Genomic DNA, 18,132 nt, shown 5'->3' with positions numbered 1-18,132 from the left:
CATAACAAAAATACATAAAAACATACAAAAAAACTTCTTAAAAGCGTTAAAGAGTTTCAGGAATGCCCTGTTTATATGCCAGGACATATTGAATTATACACTTTAAATGTGCAGTTTATTGTATGCTTATTATATCTTAATAAAGCTGTTAAAAAATTTCACCATGTCACACTGATACTTTTAATTTACCTTTTAAAAAATATTAAAGAGCAGGAAGATACTGAGGAATTTCTGGGCCTATATCCAGAAAATATAAGAATCCAGATAGGAAAGCCCAGCAAAAGTAGCCAGTTTTTCTTTGAAGCCATTTGCCTATATAAAAGTAAGGAAGTAAAAAAATAGAAAAATACACACTACAGAAGCACTAACAAACAGAAGAGGAGTTGCTCTAAACTTCAAGGTAAAAAGTGTATCTAGAGGTGAAGAAAGCCATTTGATAACAAGATATAACAGTACTAAATTTTTATATTCCTACTAAAATAACTTCAAAATACTAAAAAACAAAACAAGAACTACAAGAGAAATAGATAAGCTCATAATCATAATGGGAGATTTTAACATATCTCTATTAAAAAGTCAGTAGTGATGTAAACTTAACCAACACAATTTTTAAAATTACCCAGTAGAAATATACGTATGACATAATTGTGAAAAAACACATTCTTTTCAAGCAGATACAGAACATTTACTAAAAAATTACGAATTTCTTTTCATCAAAGGACATCAAAAAGAAAGGAGAAAGACAAGCTACAAACTTACAGAAGCTATATACATGTAATCATCAAAAGATTTAGTATTCAGAATATACAAATAATTTTCACAAATCCAGAAAAATAAGCCTGAAGAAAAATGGGCAAAGGACATAAACAGTCATTACACAAAAAATGAAAGCTATGACCAAAAGTGCACAAAAAGATAATCAACCTCATTTATAACAAGAAAAATGCAAATTAAGACTACAGGTAGTATTTTACAACTGCTAAACTGATAAATATTAAGAAATGCGACAATACCAAATGCTGAAAAGGATGTAGAATAACAAGAACTTTCATACATTGCTAGTAAGAATGTAGCTGGTAGAACCACTCAGAAAAACAATTTGTCATTATCTTGTAAACGTATGCATTCACATACTCTGTAACCAAGAAATCCTACTGTATGAACCTTAGAGAATGCTTACACATTAAGACCTAGTTCACTCATTTTCCCCTTAAGAAAATCTAGTAGATTTAGATAAAAGCTAAAATTTAAGTATTTTTTAAAACCAGAATCGGCTTTTAGATTTAAACAAACATTATGTATAAAAGGGGCATCTCTTTCTTTCTTGTGCTTTTTTTTGGCAGAATGGTTAAAATAATGTAGACCTGTATTTATTAACAAACTATCAGAAACTACATAGCCTTATTAACCTTGTCTCAAATTACAGATATGGACAAACTGATATATTTTTTTTCAATCACTCATATCAGTTTCAAAACAGTTCAAATGAATTTAACCATCCTAATTTATAATTTAAAAACTTTTAAAATTTCAAAAAGTCATCTAGGTCAATATTCTGCTCATTTTACCTGAATATCCCATTTGCGGTGTCCAACTTTTATAACCTGATCTCTGGGGATTTCCAGCAGACAATGGAGTTTTTAGTGTTTGAAGATAATTATTGTCTCGTGCAGAAGAGGAGCTTGTACCAAAAGTAAAATTTGATGCAAACGTGTTTTCTGCATAAGATCTTTTGTTTCCAAAGTATGAACCTAAATTCAAAAAATTAAGTATCAATTCTTAAAGATTCAGAATTATGCAATTATGTATTAATCCCTATAATTTATATCATGTTCACTTTCTATAAAATTTCATGTTAATGATTTTTTAAATGTAACAAATTATGACAAATGACATTATTGATAATCTTGTACTAAAACATAAGGAAAAGTGCTTGTTTATATGGCTTTTGCCTACAAGTTCACTAAGACTACTCTTGCTAAAATTGTAAATTACCTCCTAATCTTGAAATACATCAGGTGTGTTTACTTAGGAGACTGCCTTTCCTCTGTTGACTCCGGCATTGAAATTCTCTCCTCCCATGTTAAGTGTATGAAGTATTAGATTCACTTGAATTCAACTGCTTTTTTACTTATACTGTTGGTATGAGATATTACCTATTTTACAGGGTTGTCATAAAAGTTAAAAGAATGTACGAAAACAGCCTAGCATAGTGTCTTTTAAAAAAAATAATGGGGCTCTTTTCTCATACTCCCTTTTATTTTCATGACAACTCTCTATCTTGATTCTCCTTAAATCACTTATTAGTTTCCTTTGCCAGGACCTTTTCCTCTGTCTGCCTCTAACCTGTGGGTTTCCCAGGGTTCAATACTTTCTCACCGCCCCTCACAAATCAACAGTACACATTTTCTCTGGGCATCTCATCTATTATCTCAGTTTCTATTAATATCTATTTCCAGACAACTCTTAAGCCTTCATACCCAGTGCTAACTCTTCGACACCATGTACCACAGTACTAACTTTTTAGTAAAGGACCAGATGGTGAATATTTTAGGCTATGTGGGCCATCCAATCTATCACAATTACTCAACTCTGACACTATAGCAGGAAAGCAGCCATACACAATATGTAACTGAGCACAGCTGTTACTTCAATTGAACTTTATATGTAGACACTGAAATCTGAATTTCATGTAATTTTCACATCACAAAATATTACTCTTCTTTTACTGTTTCAGTCCTTTAAAAATGCAAAAACTGCCCAGGTTGATGTGGCTCAGTGGATTGAGCACCAGCCTGTGAACCAAAAGGTCACTGGCTTGATTCTCAGTCAGGGCACATGCCTGGTTTGGGGGCCAGGTCCCTGTTTGGAGATAAGCGAGAGGCAGTTAATTGATGTTTCTCTCTCACATTGGTATTTCTCTCCCTCTTTTCCCCTCCCTTCCCCTCTCTTGGAAAATAAATCTTTTTTAAAAATGCAAAAACCATTCTTATGTCTATACCTGCATTATTCAATATAGCAGCTACTTAAAACGTTCCTATTTACATTAAATCAGAAATAAATAAAAGTAGCCCTGGCTGGTGTGACTCAGTGGACTGAGTGCCGGCCTGGGAAACAAAAGGTCACGGGTTTGATTACCAGACAGGGCACATGCCTGAGTTGAAGCCAGGTCCCCAGAAGGGGGCGCATGAGAGCCAACCACACACTGATGTTTCTCTCCCTTTTTCTCCCTCCCTTCCACTCTTTAAATTTTTTTAAAAAGAAATAAATAAAACTAAAAATTCAGTTCCTTAGTCACACTAGCCACATTTCAAATGCTCTCAAGCTACATTTGGCTACCATATCAGCATAGATACGGAATATTTCTATCAGAGAAATTTCTATCAGGCATTGCGGCTCTAGATACCTACATCCAACTATCTTTTGGATATAAACTTTTAGATATCTTCCTCAAATTTCTTAATGTCCATAAGAGAACTCAGTATCTTTCCCTCAAAAGTTATTCTTTATTACCAGTTGTGGTCAATTGTGCCATCTTGTAGCCTGTCACCCAGGTCATAAGCTTATAGTCATTCTTAATTCCCCATTCATCAATTCTAACAACCAATCCATAACCAAGTCTTATAACTCTTTTCCTTTAAATATCTAAAATTCCTCTCCACCTCCACTCCTACTATTCAAGCTCTTATCTTCCTCAGGACTCGTAGAGGTCTCCTAATTGTTCTCCTTGCCTTCCAGTAATATGCCTCTCTAATATATTCTTCATATCTCTTTCTGAAAAAGAGATTTCACCTATGTCTCTCAGTCTTAAAATTCCTCAGTGTCTCTCCACACTCATCATATGATAAAACCTAACTCTTTTTTATGGGTCCCAGCAAGAGTCAGATGACATATTCAAACTAGAATAATTTTAGGGGTTTGATAAAGGGAATATTTACAAAGGTGTGGAGAGGATATAAGGATATCATCATAAAGAAGTGTGTAGATGCAGAACAAAGTATGCTCCATTACCATCTCTAGGCTTAAAGGTACTAAGGAAAGGAGTGGTTACCAGAATCTGGAGAGAGGGCTGTGTCTTCTGTTTACTTTTAGACTCTAAGCTCATTCTTGAAACTCACTCCTTTCCTTGACCTTTCTTATATTTTGCTGTCCTTTCTTTATCTTCTTCCCTCTAGCCTCAAATATATTGGTAATTTACAAATCTGTATCTCTCCCAAGTTTCTCTTCTTAATCCCAGATCCATATATTTAGTTGCCTTAATATAAATATTTAGATATCCCAGAGGTTCTTCAGTCAACATGTCCATACAGAATCCATAATTTTCCCTCTAAAAGTTGGTTCTCCAACAAAATAGATTGAACTACGCCGGTCCTTTTTTTTTTTTCCCCCTCAGGAGACATACTACCATTTATCCATTAACCAAAGCTAGAGACCTGTTATTGGCTTTGCAGACAAAACGTATTTGCCTCCCTGACCAAGTTGCTACAAGTACTCCAAGTTTGTATCAGATCATCCTCCTGCTCCAGCCACACAAAATTTGTAGTTCTACAAGCATGGCATGCTATATCATACTTCTGTGCCTTTGTACAAGCTTTTTTTTCTTAAAAATGTTCAGTTTCTCTTCTCTCCTCTTTAGCTAACATTTTGTCCTAGTTATACCTCAATACCAGCTCAAGTTGCACTCCCTGTGTAAAATTTTGCTTTTGTTCACCCTTTCTTACAAAGACCTCAAAAATCTCTGGATACCTCAAATATAGTTCTTTAAAAAGTTTATTTATTGACATTTAAGTCTGTCTCTCCTAGTGAACTATAAGTTCCTAGGAAACAGAATGTTATTATCCTCAGCTCCTAACATAAGTATTTCACCTATGAGGGCTTTGGATTCTTCTGTAAATGGGGACAAAAAAGAAAAAAAAACACTGTGCAGAATTATTTTGAGGATCAGAAATACCACATGCCTAGTAAGGAGCTGAAAGAAAGTAGGCACTCACTAACTAGTGGATGTTATTATTGCTGTTGAAAATAAATGTGTGACAGAGCATTTCATGAAGGGGGAATTATACTAAGGAAGTGACCATGGATGTTGCCATGTAAAAACTGTAAGTAGTCCAGTTAGCTTAGAAAATAAAGTAAACATTAAGTACTGATGGGAGACAAGGCTGTAAAGACCAAAAACAGACCCCAAATGGCCTTGGTTATCCTGCTAGAGTTTGATCTTTTACCTCAAAATAGACACTGATTTAAATGGTGAAGGATTATGATAAAATTTTCATTCTCCATGACTCTGGTGACACTAAGCTTGGAAAAAGGACTACTTAGGAGATCGATGCAATAATTCAGACATAAAATATAAGGGCCTATAATGGGATAGAGTTAGAAAGGGACAGAATTATTTGAATGATTATATAAGATTATACTTGGATATTGAGTGAGAGGACACTTAAATTGTTAAAGTCGTCTAAGATTTAGGCAACCCAATGATTGAGATAAGTAGGAGATAAATTCAATTAATCATATAGTGAGTCTGAGGTACCCATGAGTCCCTCATTAGAAACTCCAGAAGACAGTATGAAATTGGAATTTGTAGTATAGATGAAATCAGCGCTGCGGTGATAATCACATCCAGGTTGAAGTGGTCTAGGATAAAAAAAACTCCTAAGAACAAACCAATAATTAGGAAACTAACAAAGCTGAGCACAGTTCTCTGGCAGGTAGAAGAAAATTGGGAGAGTCAAGGAAACCAAATTAAGAGAATTCATTAGAAGACTGATGAATATTAAATACAGTGGAAAGGTCACATGGGATGAACCAAAAAGTGACCACTGGACTTGATATGTTACTTTACCATTAAGTTGCAATACAATGTGAAAAAAGTGATTTTGACATGAGATGATGAAATATAAATAAATGAGTTGAACTCACCTTGAAGGACACACATTTTTCAATATTAAACATACCATTAACATGAATTTGATAAAATATTAAGTTTAATCTATTTTCATCATATTGTAGAAGGCTTGGAGACTTAAGTTCAGGAGTCAATAGGTTCACCACTCCTATCACCAAACTGTACACAAATTCTATCATTGTGTCGTGTAGAGTTGAGCTTTGAACAGGTGTTTGAACTACGCCGGTCCTTATACGCACATTTTTTTTCAATAAATACTATCAATATATTTTCCTTATTATTCTTAGCTGTATTCTTTATTTATTGCATAACATACCACTGTGTGAATATACAGGTTACTTAATCCCAGGTTTTCTTAATAAAATTTTCTTTAGCTTATTTTATAATACATATAAACATACAAAATACATGTTAATCGACTGTTTATATTACCAGTGGTAAAGGCTTCCTTCCAGTCAGCAGTAGGCTATTAGTAAGGTTTTTAGGGTGTCAAAAGTTATTCAGATTTTCGATTGGGTGGGGTTGGTGACCCTGACACGGCCCCACACACTGTTCAACGACTAAATGTACTTTTTAGGGGAGGTAGGGGGTGGCGCAGGGCTAGAGGAAGGGGGACATCATTCGGTATACTTCGGCCTTCATAAGAACTTAAGACATCCACCATCACGACCTTGTAATAACACCAATTCGGAGAGTCCAGCTTTTTAATCACTCAGACCATCCAACTCCCAGAGCACCCCATTGTCACCCTCCAACTAAACCACAACCAAAATTTCTCTGGGCTTAACCACCCACCCCGGCTCCCCGAACCTCCAGGAGCTGCAGCCCTGCGCCCTGTGGGGCGTCCACCCCACCGCTCCTTGCCTTGGGAAGGCAGGGTGCTGGGCGCGAAAGGAGGGAGGCTGCTGCTGCTGCTCCGGTCGCCCGCGGCTCCAGACGTATAGGTTGGGGAGGCGGCCGAGGCCTTGGCTGAAGGGCGGCTCTGGGGTGTCTCCGGGAGTCCAACATTGTAGCGGGGCCCTTGTGACCCAGCCTCTACGGATGCTGGGGAAGCCGCAGGGGCAGAAAGTGAGGTTGAGATCTCCTGCCTTAGCATCCTCACAAACCTCAGCACCAGTATGGGAGTTCAGAACAGGCCCTTAACCCTGACAGGAGCCACGCGAGAAAAGGCGGGAGGACGCGCAGACGCAGGCACCAGAGCGCAGGCGTGGAGCCGCGAAGCGCAGGCGCACAGGACTCCAACTTTCCACGCCCGCACTTCTTCCCCGTTTCAGTACCTGACATGCTCCAGTGGTTTTCAACCCCATCCACCACCGCAGAATTTGGTTATGAGCTTTATTTGAGATACAATGCTCCTCAGTCTGCAGGCTATCACCTAAATGGAAGTCCTCACAGCTTACCAATAACCATCAATTTGGTAGACCCATTAGTCACGTAGCACCCTATTTCCCTTATCCGAAGGCTTAATTTAACATTCCCCACATATTCCCAAATACACTAGCTGCTTCTTAATGCTTACACTTTATGGTATAACCCATCTAACACTGTTCTTGTGGCTAAACACAGGGAAGAGCCATTAACCTCAAGAGAGTAAGCATCCACAAGGTCATTATCACTGCAAGGTTGTCCTTCAACCAGTAAGCACATGGTTCTGTACATAGTATAACAGGTACCAGGCAAACAATGGACAGTTTTAAAAACAGATCCCAATCTTTCAATTTCTACTATTGAGGTTTCAGACTTGTAACTTAGGAGCAGACCACAAATTTCAAACTAGCTTCTCAACAAATCATCTTCAGGAAGTTATGTATGTTCATTTTTGAATATGGAAATAGTACCAACTTCATAAAGATAGGATTGATAGAGTAAAATACTCCTAATACCGTCAGAAGACATCCATTGTAAAACATTATTGAATCCATGCAATTACCATAAATCAGGTATTCACAGAATAGTTCACCCTCAGGTAATGGCTGCAGTCCTCGAAACTCCTTCAAATACTTCCTACAGTGCCATTTAAATGGATGTCCCATCCCATGACCTCCAAGCTTTTAGACTTAAATTTAGCCAAAACTCTTCAAATTAGTTAACTGTCAAAAATGCTCCTGGACATTCTGTGATTGATCTAAGCACCTATACTCAAAGAGGTAAAACTGACATTGACCAACATGTTTTGTGAACCACCACTACTCATGCAAAATCACTTACAATAAATACCATGCAGTACTGCAAACACATTTGAGAAATTTCAAATCTCAAGAAAATGTTCATAGCGGTATTTTCACCAAAAATGCAAAACTTGAACAGTTATGCTCATTTTAGTCTGAAAACAGATACAAAAATTGCTACCACACCCTGACTGGTGTCCCAAAGCTTATCGGTTATTGGTTCCATTCCTGGTCCGCACATGGGCTTGGGTTGCAAGCCAGGTTTCCCTTTGGGGGCCGTGCAAAAAGGCAACCAATCAATGTTTCTCTCTCCTTCTCCCTCATTTCCCCTCTCTAAAAACAAATGAAATCTTTAAAAACACTATTGTGGCATCTGTGTATCTTGGGAGTGGAAAAGCCAACAATCTCTAGTAAATAGCTGGCATTCTGCCATAAAAAAAAAATTAAAAATTATAATACAGTGTAGTCCAAATTGCAGTCATATTCTAAGATGGTGAACTGTGACTTCAGGGTAACCATAAGCCCTCAAAATAACTCTCAGACTTCAAGAGCCATTTATTTTTGTGCATCCTTTATCAATTTATATCAATTAACAATCTCATTGACACCAACCAATTTGCATGAATTATGATGTGACATATGAAGGGAACATAAAGTAGAGTTCTTAAGTTACAGATTACTGTTAGGGAAATTTAAATACATTGAGGCATAAACAAGATAGATCTTCATTTTACAATATGTATAATTATTTATTAAAATTAACACCATTTATATACAAAATATTAACACAGAAGTTATTTTAAGTTTGATAAGCACTCCAAATATAGAAATTAGGGATAACAAAATTATGCCAAACAACTTTTGCGTCAATAAATCTAGTTCACTAGTTCAGGCTGAACATTCACTCTCCGAAGTACTTCTTCAGGCATGCAAAAAACAGGACTGACAGGTTTAATTTGTTCTTCTCCCAAAAGTGACAATCCAGCAATTCCAAATAAAGTGTGAAAAGGATCTACCTGTTTAAAAAAATGAAAAGTTGGTTGAGTGTTACAAAATGAAAACGTCTAAAACCCTGCTTCTGTATGAGTTATCTATATTGCAGCTAACTTTATTTCCTTTACTTGAATGCATGTTTCAAGTTTCCTTAATAAAAATGGCTTCAAATTGTGATGTTACCCATATACTATTTTGACAATGTGATGAGAAATTTCTGAAAACTTGTTTCATATTCTTTATACAATCTCGAATATTACTCAAAATAGCATCCTACTTTCAAAGCAACACTTGGAAACATCATCCATTTCTAAGTCAGGAATAGCTCAGAAACACATACTGCAAAAACACTGAAGTGTTAACTGTTACATGAAGATGTCAGAAATACACTTGCCATGTCTCCTGGCCTGTCTGCAAATCCTCCAGTTTCCTCATCTTGACATGCTAAGATGAAGTTGCGCAGTTTTTCTCTATCAATCCAATGAAGCCTTCCAATTATCTTTAGGGAAGCCAACACCCACCATGAATAACACACATCTGGTAACTAGAACAAAAAGTCACAAAGTTGTCACAATTTTATTCGCTAGACCACACATGGGTAGGAGTGGGGAGAAATTCAGGGATAGACTGACATGCAGTGTTTGAAATGCTGAAATTCATAAAGACAATTGCTTAGAATTCAAGATAATCACTGGGAAAGAGAAGACCAAACACTCCAGTCCACAGAAAGCTATTCTGTGTTTCAGTACTTCATAACATCCACCCACCTTTATTTCACCTGCAATGAATGAATGCCTAACTCAGTCCCTTATCCAAGAAACTGGTGGTAAGGCTCATGAAATCTATGGTGATATGTTTTACTTCCCCAATTACCACAGTTTCAACAAGTGCAGTCCAGGTACCTACACACTTGCTTAAAAATCACCTATAGCCTGGCTCCTCAAAACATGGCCGACTTTAAGAAATATAAGATCCCACCTGAGATTAAGTTAAGAATCTTCATTTCAGCAAGATCCTTGGGATTCATAAGCACATTGAAAGTTGCCCTACTGTAAATGCTGGTTTTTGTCAACTGCTACCCCAATCCATTCTCTGACTGTTGGAAGTTGCCCAACCCTGACCAGTGTAGCTCAGAGGGCTGGGAACTGTCTTACAAAGTTAGAGGCCCTTGAATGACTCCTGGTCAGGGCACGTGCCCAGGGTTGTAGCCTGGGTCCCTGGTTGAGGGTGTGAGAGAGGCCACCTATCTCTCCCCTCCTCCCCCCTTTCCCTCTCTCTGAAAATAAAATCTAAAAAAAAAAAAAAAAAACAATCGCTCAGGTTTTGCATAGAACCTTAAGTAGAAACCACCTATGGTTATTTCCCTACCCCAAACTCCCAACTTATTTGGAAATACTAAGCAAGCAAAATTACACAAAAATGACCAAGAACCACCAGGCCCTATACAATTTTTTTAAGGCCAAGGCCCAGCAAGCTATTGCTCAAGTTAAATCTAGACAACCAAAGAATAGTTTCCACACGTGTAGTTTTAAGAAAGTTTTCTGACAGGAAAATCCTAGGAGTACAAATGTGTCCATAATTTTCTTGCAAAATAGCTATGCCTGTTTATTTCTTATTGTGTATGGCATCCATTTTCAACCTTTTTCATTCCATAGCACACAAAAATCACTAAAATTCTGTGGCACACACACAAAAATTGTTTTTTGCTGATTTAAACAATCACAATGGACAGTTAGTGTTGTGTAGGCTGTTGTCATTTTTTTATTTGACTATCTAAAAGAAGAGGTCAGTTCCCCTAACTAGTCAGGTATTGCATGTTTTAAAAATTCTTGCAGCACACAAAACTGAAAATTGCTGATCTAAGGCAGCATTTACTCTTCAGGGTAGTTTAGCTGCAATAAGACTGTACGTCCTACAAAGCTGAAAATATTCACTCTCTGGTCCTTATAGACCCAATTTACAGTCTAACGCATGAGAGCTAAACAAACTCTGACGGAAAACTACTGCCCTTTTCCCAAAACCATGTGTCAAAAATTAGTTTTTCCTGAAAAAAAGAAAAAAAAGACAAAACATTTTGAATGAGAAGTTTTAACACTATTTAAAATCCTCACCCAAGGATGTTTACTGATTTCAGAGAGGAAGGGAGAGGAAGAGAGAAACATCAATTGTTTGCCTCTCAGACGTATCTTGATAGGGGGTTAAAACCCACAACCCTTTGGTGAACAGGACACTGCTCCTACCAACTGAGCCACTGGTTAGGGCAATCGTTGAGTTGACAAATCCACTGTCCCTTTCTATACTATACAAATGTGTTCACTTATCAGTAGTCTGGGTCCCAGATATAAACCTTTTAATGCATAACTTGATATTCAACCAGAAATAAACGGGGTCAGGGGAGACCCTTTAAGAATTCAGACTATGTGTGAATACAAATATATTTTAAAACTAAGAATATTTGTCACTTTTTGTATTCTCCTTTAGATAACTCAAAAGTCTACCTCAGTATAGGAAGGGCCAAAAGACACATTTGTAAAGAACATCAGAAGGCACTAAGCGCATCTTTCCTTCAAAAGTGCCCCCCCCTCAACCCAGGTTTATCTCTCCACCTGTATTGTTTTTTTAAAATTAAATTTACTGGGGCAACCTTGGTTAATGAGATTATGTAAGTTTCAATTATACATATTTATGATACATAATCTGTATACTGCACTGTGTGCCCACCACCCAGAGCCAAACCATCTTCCATCACCATTTACGACCTCCTTTATTACACTCCCAAACTCCCTTCCCTCTGGTAACTACCATGCTGTCTTGTAAATGGTCACCAGGTTTAGTAAGCATTTCAACCACAGCTGTTCTACTTTCACCAAGGGCCTTTTTTCTGGACGTACAACAGAAAAATTTAATGGAAGATAAAAATTACCAATTTACAAAAGCAATACTGTAAAAGCTAAGATAAAGTGGTACTCACTAAAGATTATAATGCTATTAGAACAGTTTATCTTATAAAACAATACCTTTTCTGGCCTTCCGTTCAGTCCACCTGAAGGTAACTGTCGTTCACAAAGCCACCAACCGAGTAAATCAGAATTTACTTGATGCAACTGATTAGTAATAGCCAGAAATCCTGTGCAACAATAGATCTAAAATTACAGACATAAAGTATATGTGTATAATAATTTTCGGTAAAAATTAACGAACTAAAACTCCGCTTTATGTAAAAACTTACTGACAATTAATGGTTGTAAGTGCAAAACATGGAAATGTCACAAAATTATTTGGGGAAAAAAAAATCCAAGCCTACTATTACCAGGATCTAATTTTGCAATGAAATATTGTCAAAACTTCTCCATGGCTAAAATCATATTTTATGTCACAACTATTTCCATTATACAATGTTCTTTGACACAAACAGTTGTGTTCCAGATAGATAGGAACAAAATGTTTTAAATTGCTTAGTTAGAAACTAAGGAAAATCAAAATGTATTTTTGGTGATTACAAATGTACTTATGATTGACTGGAACAGTTTCACCAACAGGGGAATGTATACAAACCTAACAATTGTTTAAAAAAAAACATGCAACTATTGCCTTAACATCCCACATTATATTACATTCAGTGAAATTAACTGCATTCATATTTAACAGACATTAAAACTGCTATTAACATATTTTAATCGGTATTAGCAAATTACCTGCCCAGCATGGGACTCAGAACCTGGCCTACAACCAAATCCACCATCAAAGTTCATACACGATAAAACAAACTCAATTGCCTTTTCCACATTAACAGCATCCAGCTTCCCCTATAAAGAGAAAAAAACAATTCCCATTAAATTCCAGAGTAATCATGGACATTAATTATTTCCAATACAGTTGTCATAACTTACCAATAGAGCTAACGTTGCCACTGCACAAAAAGAAAATCTTGTATCAATTTCTCCTAAAAATAAAAGATCAAACCAAAACGTAAGTGTTACTAGAGGCTTCTGATCATAATATATACAAGTGATTCTGTACAACTACCAGTTAAATTCAAGCCTAAAATTTACTTTTAGGTCACCAGAAGGAAAGCTAATCTCATGTGAAATCCTTTTCCTTCAAAGGAAACTAAGAACTAGAAAAATGCTTTCCCCAAAATACAGCAAATTATCTTCAGTTGCTTATATAGTGCCCAGAAAGGGAAGGTAATTTACACTGCCAAAAGGACGAGTCAATTTCTAATAATAAACTTACCCTATTATATCAAAGGAGATTTTCACATCCCATTAAGCAGCTGGTCTTATGTCTGCACAGTATTCAGCCCTAAAGTAAAGATTATCTAAATACATTTATCAAGTAAAATGCTATTCCCTCCCTCCACTCAAATATTCAGTAAGTTTGTAAAGTTTTTTAGTATTTTTCTCTTATGAGAAGTTAAAAAAAAAAAAACAAAAAAACAAAACTTTACAAAGCCACCAAATATTGGGGGGGAAAATTCACCTACCTTATCTTTTAGACTGGCCCCCTCTGTTCCAATGCTCCTGTATGCTGATACATCTAGCAAAGTGCATGCTGGAACTTCCAGCAGGCTATTAACTCCAGTTAGACTAGCTGCTTAGTGGGACCTGAAAAGATGAAAAACTTAATCTTTTATAAATTGGCAATGCTTCCAATTAATTGTACTTAAAAATATGCAGCAAATCTTAGTATTAAACATTTTCATATGGTATTTTGGATAGCATGGATTAAACTGACATTACCCCATGTATCTCCAGCAAAAGAACCATCTTCTTTCTGTAGACTCTGAACATATTCCACAACTTTATTTATGTCAATAACATTAATACTGTCATACAGAGTAAGAATCTATAACCAAAAAAACAAACAAAATAAAACCATTAAATAAATACATCTTCAACCCTGGCAAGTTGTAATGTTCTTCCTAATCACTTTTTAGGTCATCAAGCATGTCCTTTTGTCTACACATATTGTGAACTTTTCTCAAACACGTAAACTATGTTCTATGCAATAAAATTATAGGCATCACCAACAAATCCAAACTTCTAAAAGCATTTTTCTACATATAAATTGTAACTTAAAATTTTAAGATTCTTAAATAGCCTAATTTCTGTAGACTTTAAACTTATTTGTGGATCTTTCATATAAAAATTAAAACATATAACACCATCTAGTGATTTTCAAATACTTACATATGCTAAACATTTTACCATTCAAGGTCTCAGTGTAATTTTAGAATTCACATCAACTTTGAATTCAGCTAATACATGCCATCACATCACTGACCTTGTAAACAGACTTCATTTGCAAAACTTAGGCTATTTCACATACTCACTTGTCACATTCCTTGTTTCAGTTTCATCACTCCCGGGTAAAAGTATACACCACCATGATTGCTAAACTTTTAATTAGCACTTACCTGGACAGCACTCAGAGTGTACAAAAGGTGAGGATCATGTCCGATACTAGCACTTATTCCACCACACTCATGTTGACATGACTTAATAAATGTCAGAATTTCTTCTCTATTCATGCGATGTAGTTGTCCCATGAGATCCATTACAGTCAGACCCCAGTAGATGCCACTCATTCTCAAATACTCAGACATACAGTATTCCTAAAATATACAATTACTTTAATGTGTCAGATTGAACTGATGCTGGATTATAAAACTGAACATAAAAACATTTAATCCTAACACCATTGATGAGTTTAAACTTGAACCCCTCAAATTTGGGGGTAGAGAGCCTACTACATTAACTCATTTTGCAACTGACTATACAAATAGCACTTTAATCTTTCCCAGGAGCTAAGCAAAAATGTCAAGTCAGAAAAAGACCTAAGTTCAGGAAGAACATTTCTTTCACAGTATCTACATATGAGACATCCATTCTTTTAATATATGGACTCTGTGCAAACATATGCATTACCTATTAGTGATATAAACACTTAAAAACCAAAACAGTCACCACATGCAAAAGGTTAAGATAAAACTGGTAACAGTGGCTAATCAAGGAGAAATAAAATCTGCTATCAAGATTATTCCATAAACAAATTTTTACTAGTTACCAAAGCATTTACATTTTAAGAGGTTTTGAATCATGTGGGTGGGCTTAGTGGTTTGCTGTGATCCCAGAGTCAGGGCTTAAAGAAATCAGCAGGTGAATAGTAGAGAAAGGCAGGAATAAGTCAAGCCCTAATCCCTTAGTCATGCAGAGGAGGAAAAAAAAAATTGTCCTAATGACCCCATCTATGGGAACCTATCACTTAATTTATCAATACTAGGTGTTTCTCAAGATAAATAACCTAGCTGCTTGTATACTACAGGGAAAAATATTAACATTCAGTTGCATTGTTCCCTACTCTTTTCAAAAACTGTCCCAGAGTAAAACTATTCTACATTGTTTAAAACTCAAGGTGAGTTTTTCAAGGTCTCAGTGTAATTCTAGAGCTCGTGTTATTACACATCAGCCATAAATTCAGGTAATACATGCCAACACATCACTGACCTTGAAAGTACTGCCTCAACTACCAAGGTAGAAATCTATTCTGTGCCTCTATCATACCTCATCATCTGGGCAGGTGGAGATCTACTTTGTCAAGGCCTGTAAGTATTGATAAGAACTGTAATTCTGATGCACATTCAACCTCGATATCCAAAGGTATTTCCTCACTGCACTTCAAGGACATATCTTCAGTCCTTGGAATGCAGGAATTGGATACCATTTTTAAGAAACAGGGGCCATAATGACCTACTGATTACTTATGGAAAATTGTCGGACTTATTTGGAATATATTTTCAACATAAAGTCATACATACATAATCATCTTTCTTTGAGCCATAGGATGCGATATAGTCTGCATGCTTCTCCAATAATAGGGTGTCAGGGGCGTCTGACTTGATAACAACATCCTTCTGTGGTGTACCCTTTCAAAATAAAAGTGGCGATTTCATTAATGGTTATCTTTTAATGTTTAACCCCAGAGCCCTCATAATGATCCAGGTATTTTTCAGGTCTCAGAGTAATTCTAGAGCTAAAGTAGTCGTAATCAACTTTAGATTCAGAATACATGCCAGCTCATCATAGACCCCAAAAATACCTTTATCTGTTGCTTATCTTTCCCTTAAAGAGTAAAATTATCTAAAGAGAATATCAAAGCTTAGCAATTGAAGACAACTTATGGTTTGCACGTGGCAAAAAGCGGAAGCACGAAAATAAAATTCACTCGGGTTTCAAAGCACTTTCTTCTAACCCCAAGTTAATTCCATTTATCAATCTCCCTTTAGCCTTACCCTCTCCAGCTTTAGTTTCTGCACTTGCAACAAGCCCCCATGTAATGAGAATGCAGCTCTAACTCTCCACGTTTATCTTCGTGATTGAGACGGCATTCCACTCCTTTTATGTAAGTCATGACGACTACCAAAATGAATTAATAAATTTGTTTTAGATCCCATTTAAAATTTACTACCATGCCAGTCACAATTCTGAAGATTGAGCCATAATACATATATGTACATAAATGTATATAGATGGAAAAAAGTATCGCCTATTGGCCTGGTTTTTGAGGGATTAAAAAATCGGACCTTTGAATCCCTGAGGCCTGCCCGACAGGAAGAAGCCTGGATAGATTAAAAGCGGCAACAGCGCCCGCGAGGTCTGCAGAAAAAGCTGAGTAATACTTCAGCCTCTCTGAGCCCTTAAGAAACCTCCGAAGGCCCATGTCTTTACCCAACCATTCTCCAACACTTGGTAAACCACGCTACAATCACTGAAGTGATCAATATTACCCTATCCGGCCTTCTTCCCAAACCTTCCGGAGAGCAGCATAACACAACCATACTCACCATGTCTGAAAGCAAAAAGGGAACTTTAGCAGGTCCTGGGCGTATTTAGGCAGCACGCGCCTGCGCAAGCCGGCCATCAGGTCCGCTCCGAGGCCCCACATAGTTGACCTAATTCTCGCCTGTTCCGTGGCTGCTCTAAGGACCCCACCGACTGCTTTTAGCTGTCTTTGCTGCCTGTACCCAAAGTCTCTGGCCCCCGTTTTCTCGTCCTGTAATCACATCGACTGGTCGAAAACAGTTTTAAGTAATATTTAAATATCTCTATTACTTTTAGGAAATTATTTGTTCTTAGGACTCTTTGTGCTTCAAACATCTGAAATGGCTGGTAATTAGAACTCTTGCACCTAGTAAGTGTACAAATTTCCCTTCAACTTGCGTTGTCTATTCTCGGTCGGCTCCCTTCCCCTCTGCCCCCTGCACTTGGAAATAACTTTAGAAAACAGAAACACTCCTGTTCCTTTTAAGAGCTTTCCAAAGAATTCAGATTTGTTAGATGTATTACAGCTGTTCTCATTTGTGCTTTCTTAGGTCTTCATACTTAGAATTTTGGAGCACCCATTAGAAAATATTGGCACCGCATCCCCTTAAAATGTTGCATTCAGTGACAGGTTGGAAGAGGGTTCCCGAGTGTGACATGTGTGGGCTATCAATAATTGAGACTGTTGAATCTACGATGATAGATTTCATTGTTTCTCCCTGTAATTTTGATATTTCCATTTATAGTTTTAGGTTCCGCTATTAAATTTGTGTAAGTTTATAGTTAACTGTTTCTGGTGAGTTGAACCTTTTGGCACTCAGTGATAACCATTTGTAACCCTAATACTTTTATCTTACCAAGTCTGCCTTATTAAATATTAATGTAATTTCCCCATCTTTAGCGTCTAAATCTGATAGGGGTGGGCATGGAGGAGTGAGAAAAACGAAGGGAGAGATGGGATATTCAGATCTGGGAAAAGCAATGGTCAAAACAAGACTTAAGACAAGCATCAGATTTGAAAAGTAAGATTAAGATTGAGTCAGTAATTGCTGAAGGAATGAAAAATACGCTTCACTTCCTATTTTATAAATTTAGTCAACAAATGTGTATTGGATGCCAAATATTTAGGTTCTGGGATACAATAGTGAACAAAATGGAAACATGTATAGATGTGACTGGACTGAAGGGGTCCATTTACCTCCACTCATCAAAGCCCAGTAACACACCAATAGAAGTTTGC

General features: G+C 36.7%; 2 protein-coding genes and 3 non-coding genes across 8 annotated transcripts in view; all 5 read right to left on the bottom strand.

The window, feature by feature from the left end:
- MSH4 (mutS homolog 4) overlaps positions 1-7,004 on the bottom strand; it is a 73,010-nt gene extending 66,006 nt beyond the window's left edge. Inside the window, exons 1-2 of the mRNA XM_054566821.1 lie at positions 6,773-7,004; positions 1,569-1,751 (exon numbers count right to left, since the gene is read on the bottom strand). Of these exons, the coding sequence (XP_054422796.1) occupies positions 1,569-1,751; positions 6,773-7,004 (415 nt within the window). The remainder of the gene's footprint in view (positions 1-1,568; positions 1,752-6,772) is intronic.
- A 1,617-nt stretch (positions 7,005-8,621) lies between these two features.
- On the bottom strand, positions 8,622-17,010 carry RABGGTB (Rab geranylgeranyltransferase subunit beta). 4 transcript variants are annotated; one of them, XM_054566863.1, is made up of 9 exons: positions 16,916-17,010; positions 15,890-15,997; positions 14,489-14,686; positions 13,812-13,917; positions 12,960-13,012; positions 12,765-12,875; positions 12,087-12,212; positions 9,460-9,613; positions 8,622-9,088 (listed from the first exon to the last, which is right to left on the bottom strand). In XM_054566863.1, exons 1-9 carry the CDS (start codon positions 16,916-16,918, stop codon positions 8,952-8,954), a joined length of 996 nt encoding a protein of 331 aa, XP_054422838.1. In that variant the 5' UTR covers positions 16,919-17,010; the 3' UTR covers positions 8,622-8,951. The 4 variants fall into 4 exon arrangements, with proteins under 4 accessions (XP_054422838.1, XP_054422837.1, XP_054422840.1 ...); XM_054566862.1 differs by having other exon boundaries at positions 16,859-16,916; XM_054566864.1 differs by lacking the exon at positions 16,916-17,010 and adding an exon at positions 16,364-16,673 and having other exon boundaries at positions 8,623-9,088.
- On the bottom strand, positions 14,285-14,356 carry LOC129065665 (small nucleolar RNA SNORD45). Its single transcript, XR_008528608.1, has one exon. It is a non-coding gene; the product is annotated as a small nucleolar RNA SNORD45 (small nucleolar RNA).
- Positions 15,498-15,579, bottom strand: LOC129065666 (small nucleolar RNA SNORD45). The gene has a single exon (XR_008528609.1). It is a non-coding gene; the product is annotated as a small nucleolar RNA SNORD45 (small nucleolar RNA).
- LOC129065667 (small nucleolar RNA SNORD45) lies at positions 16,082-16,160 on the bottom strand. The gene has a single exon (XR_008528610.1). It is a non-coding gene; the product is annotated as a small nucleolar RNA SNORD45 (small nucleolar RNA).
- Positions 17,011-18,132: the final 1,122 nt, after the last annotated feature.

The sequence above is a fragment of the Pteronotus mesoamericanus genome, unplaced genomic scaffold (genome assembly GCF_021234165.1).
Source record: "Pteronotus mesoamericanus isolate MK-2021 breed Mesoamerican mustached bat unplaced genomic scaffold, CSHL_Meso_final contig_181, whole genome shotgun sequence".
NCBI classification, from domain to species: domain Eukaryota; kingdom Metazoa; phylum Chordata; class Mammalia; order Chiroptera; family Mormoopidae; genus Pteronotus; species Pteronotus mesoamericanus.
This window is presented reverse-complemented; position numbering and strand designations above follow the sequence as displayed.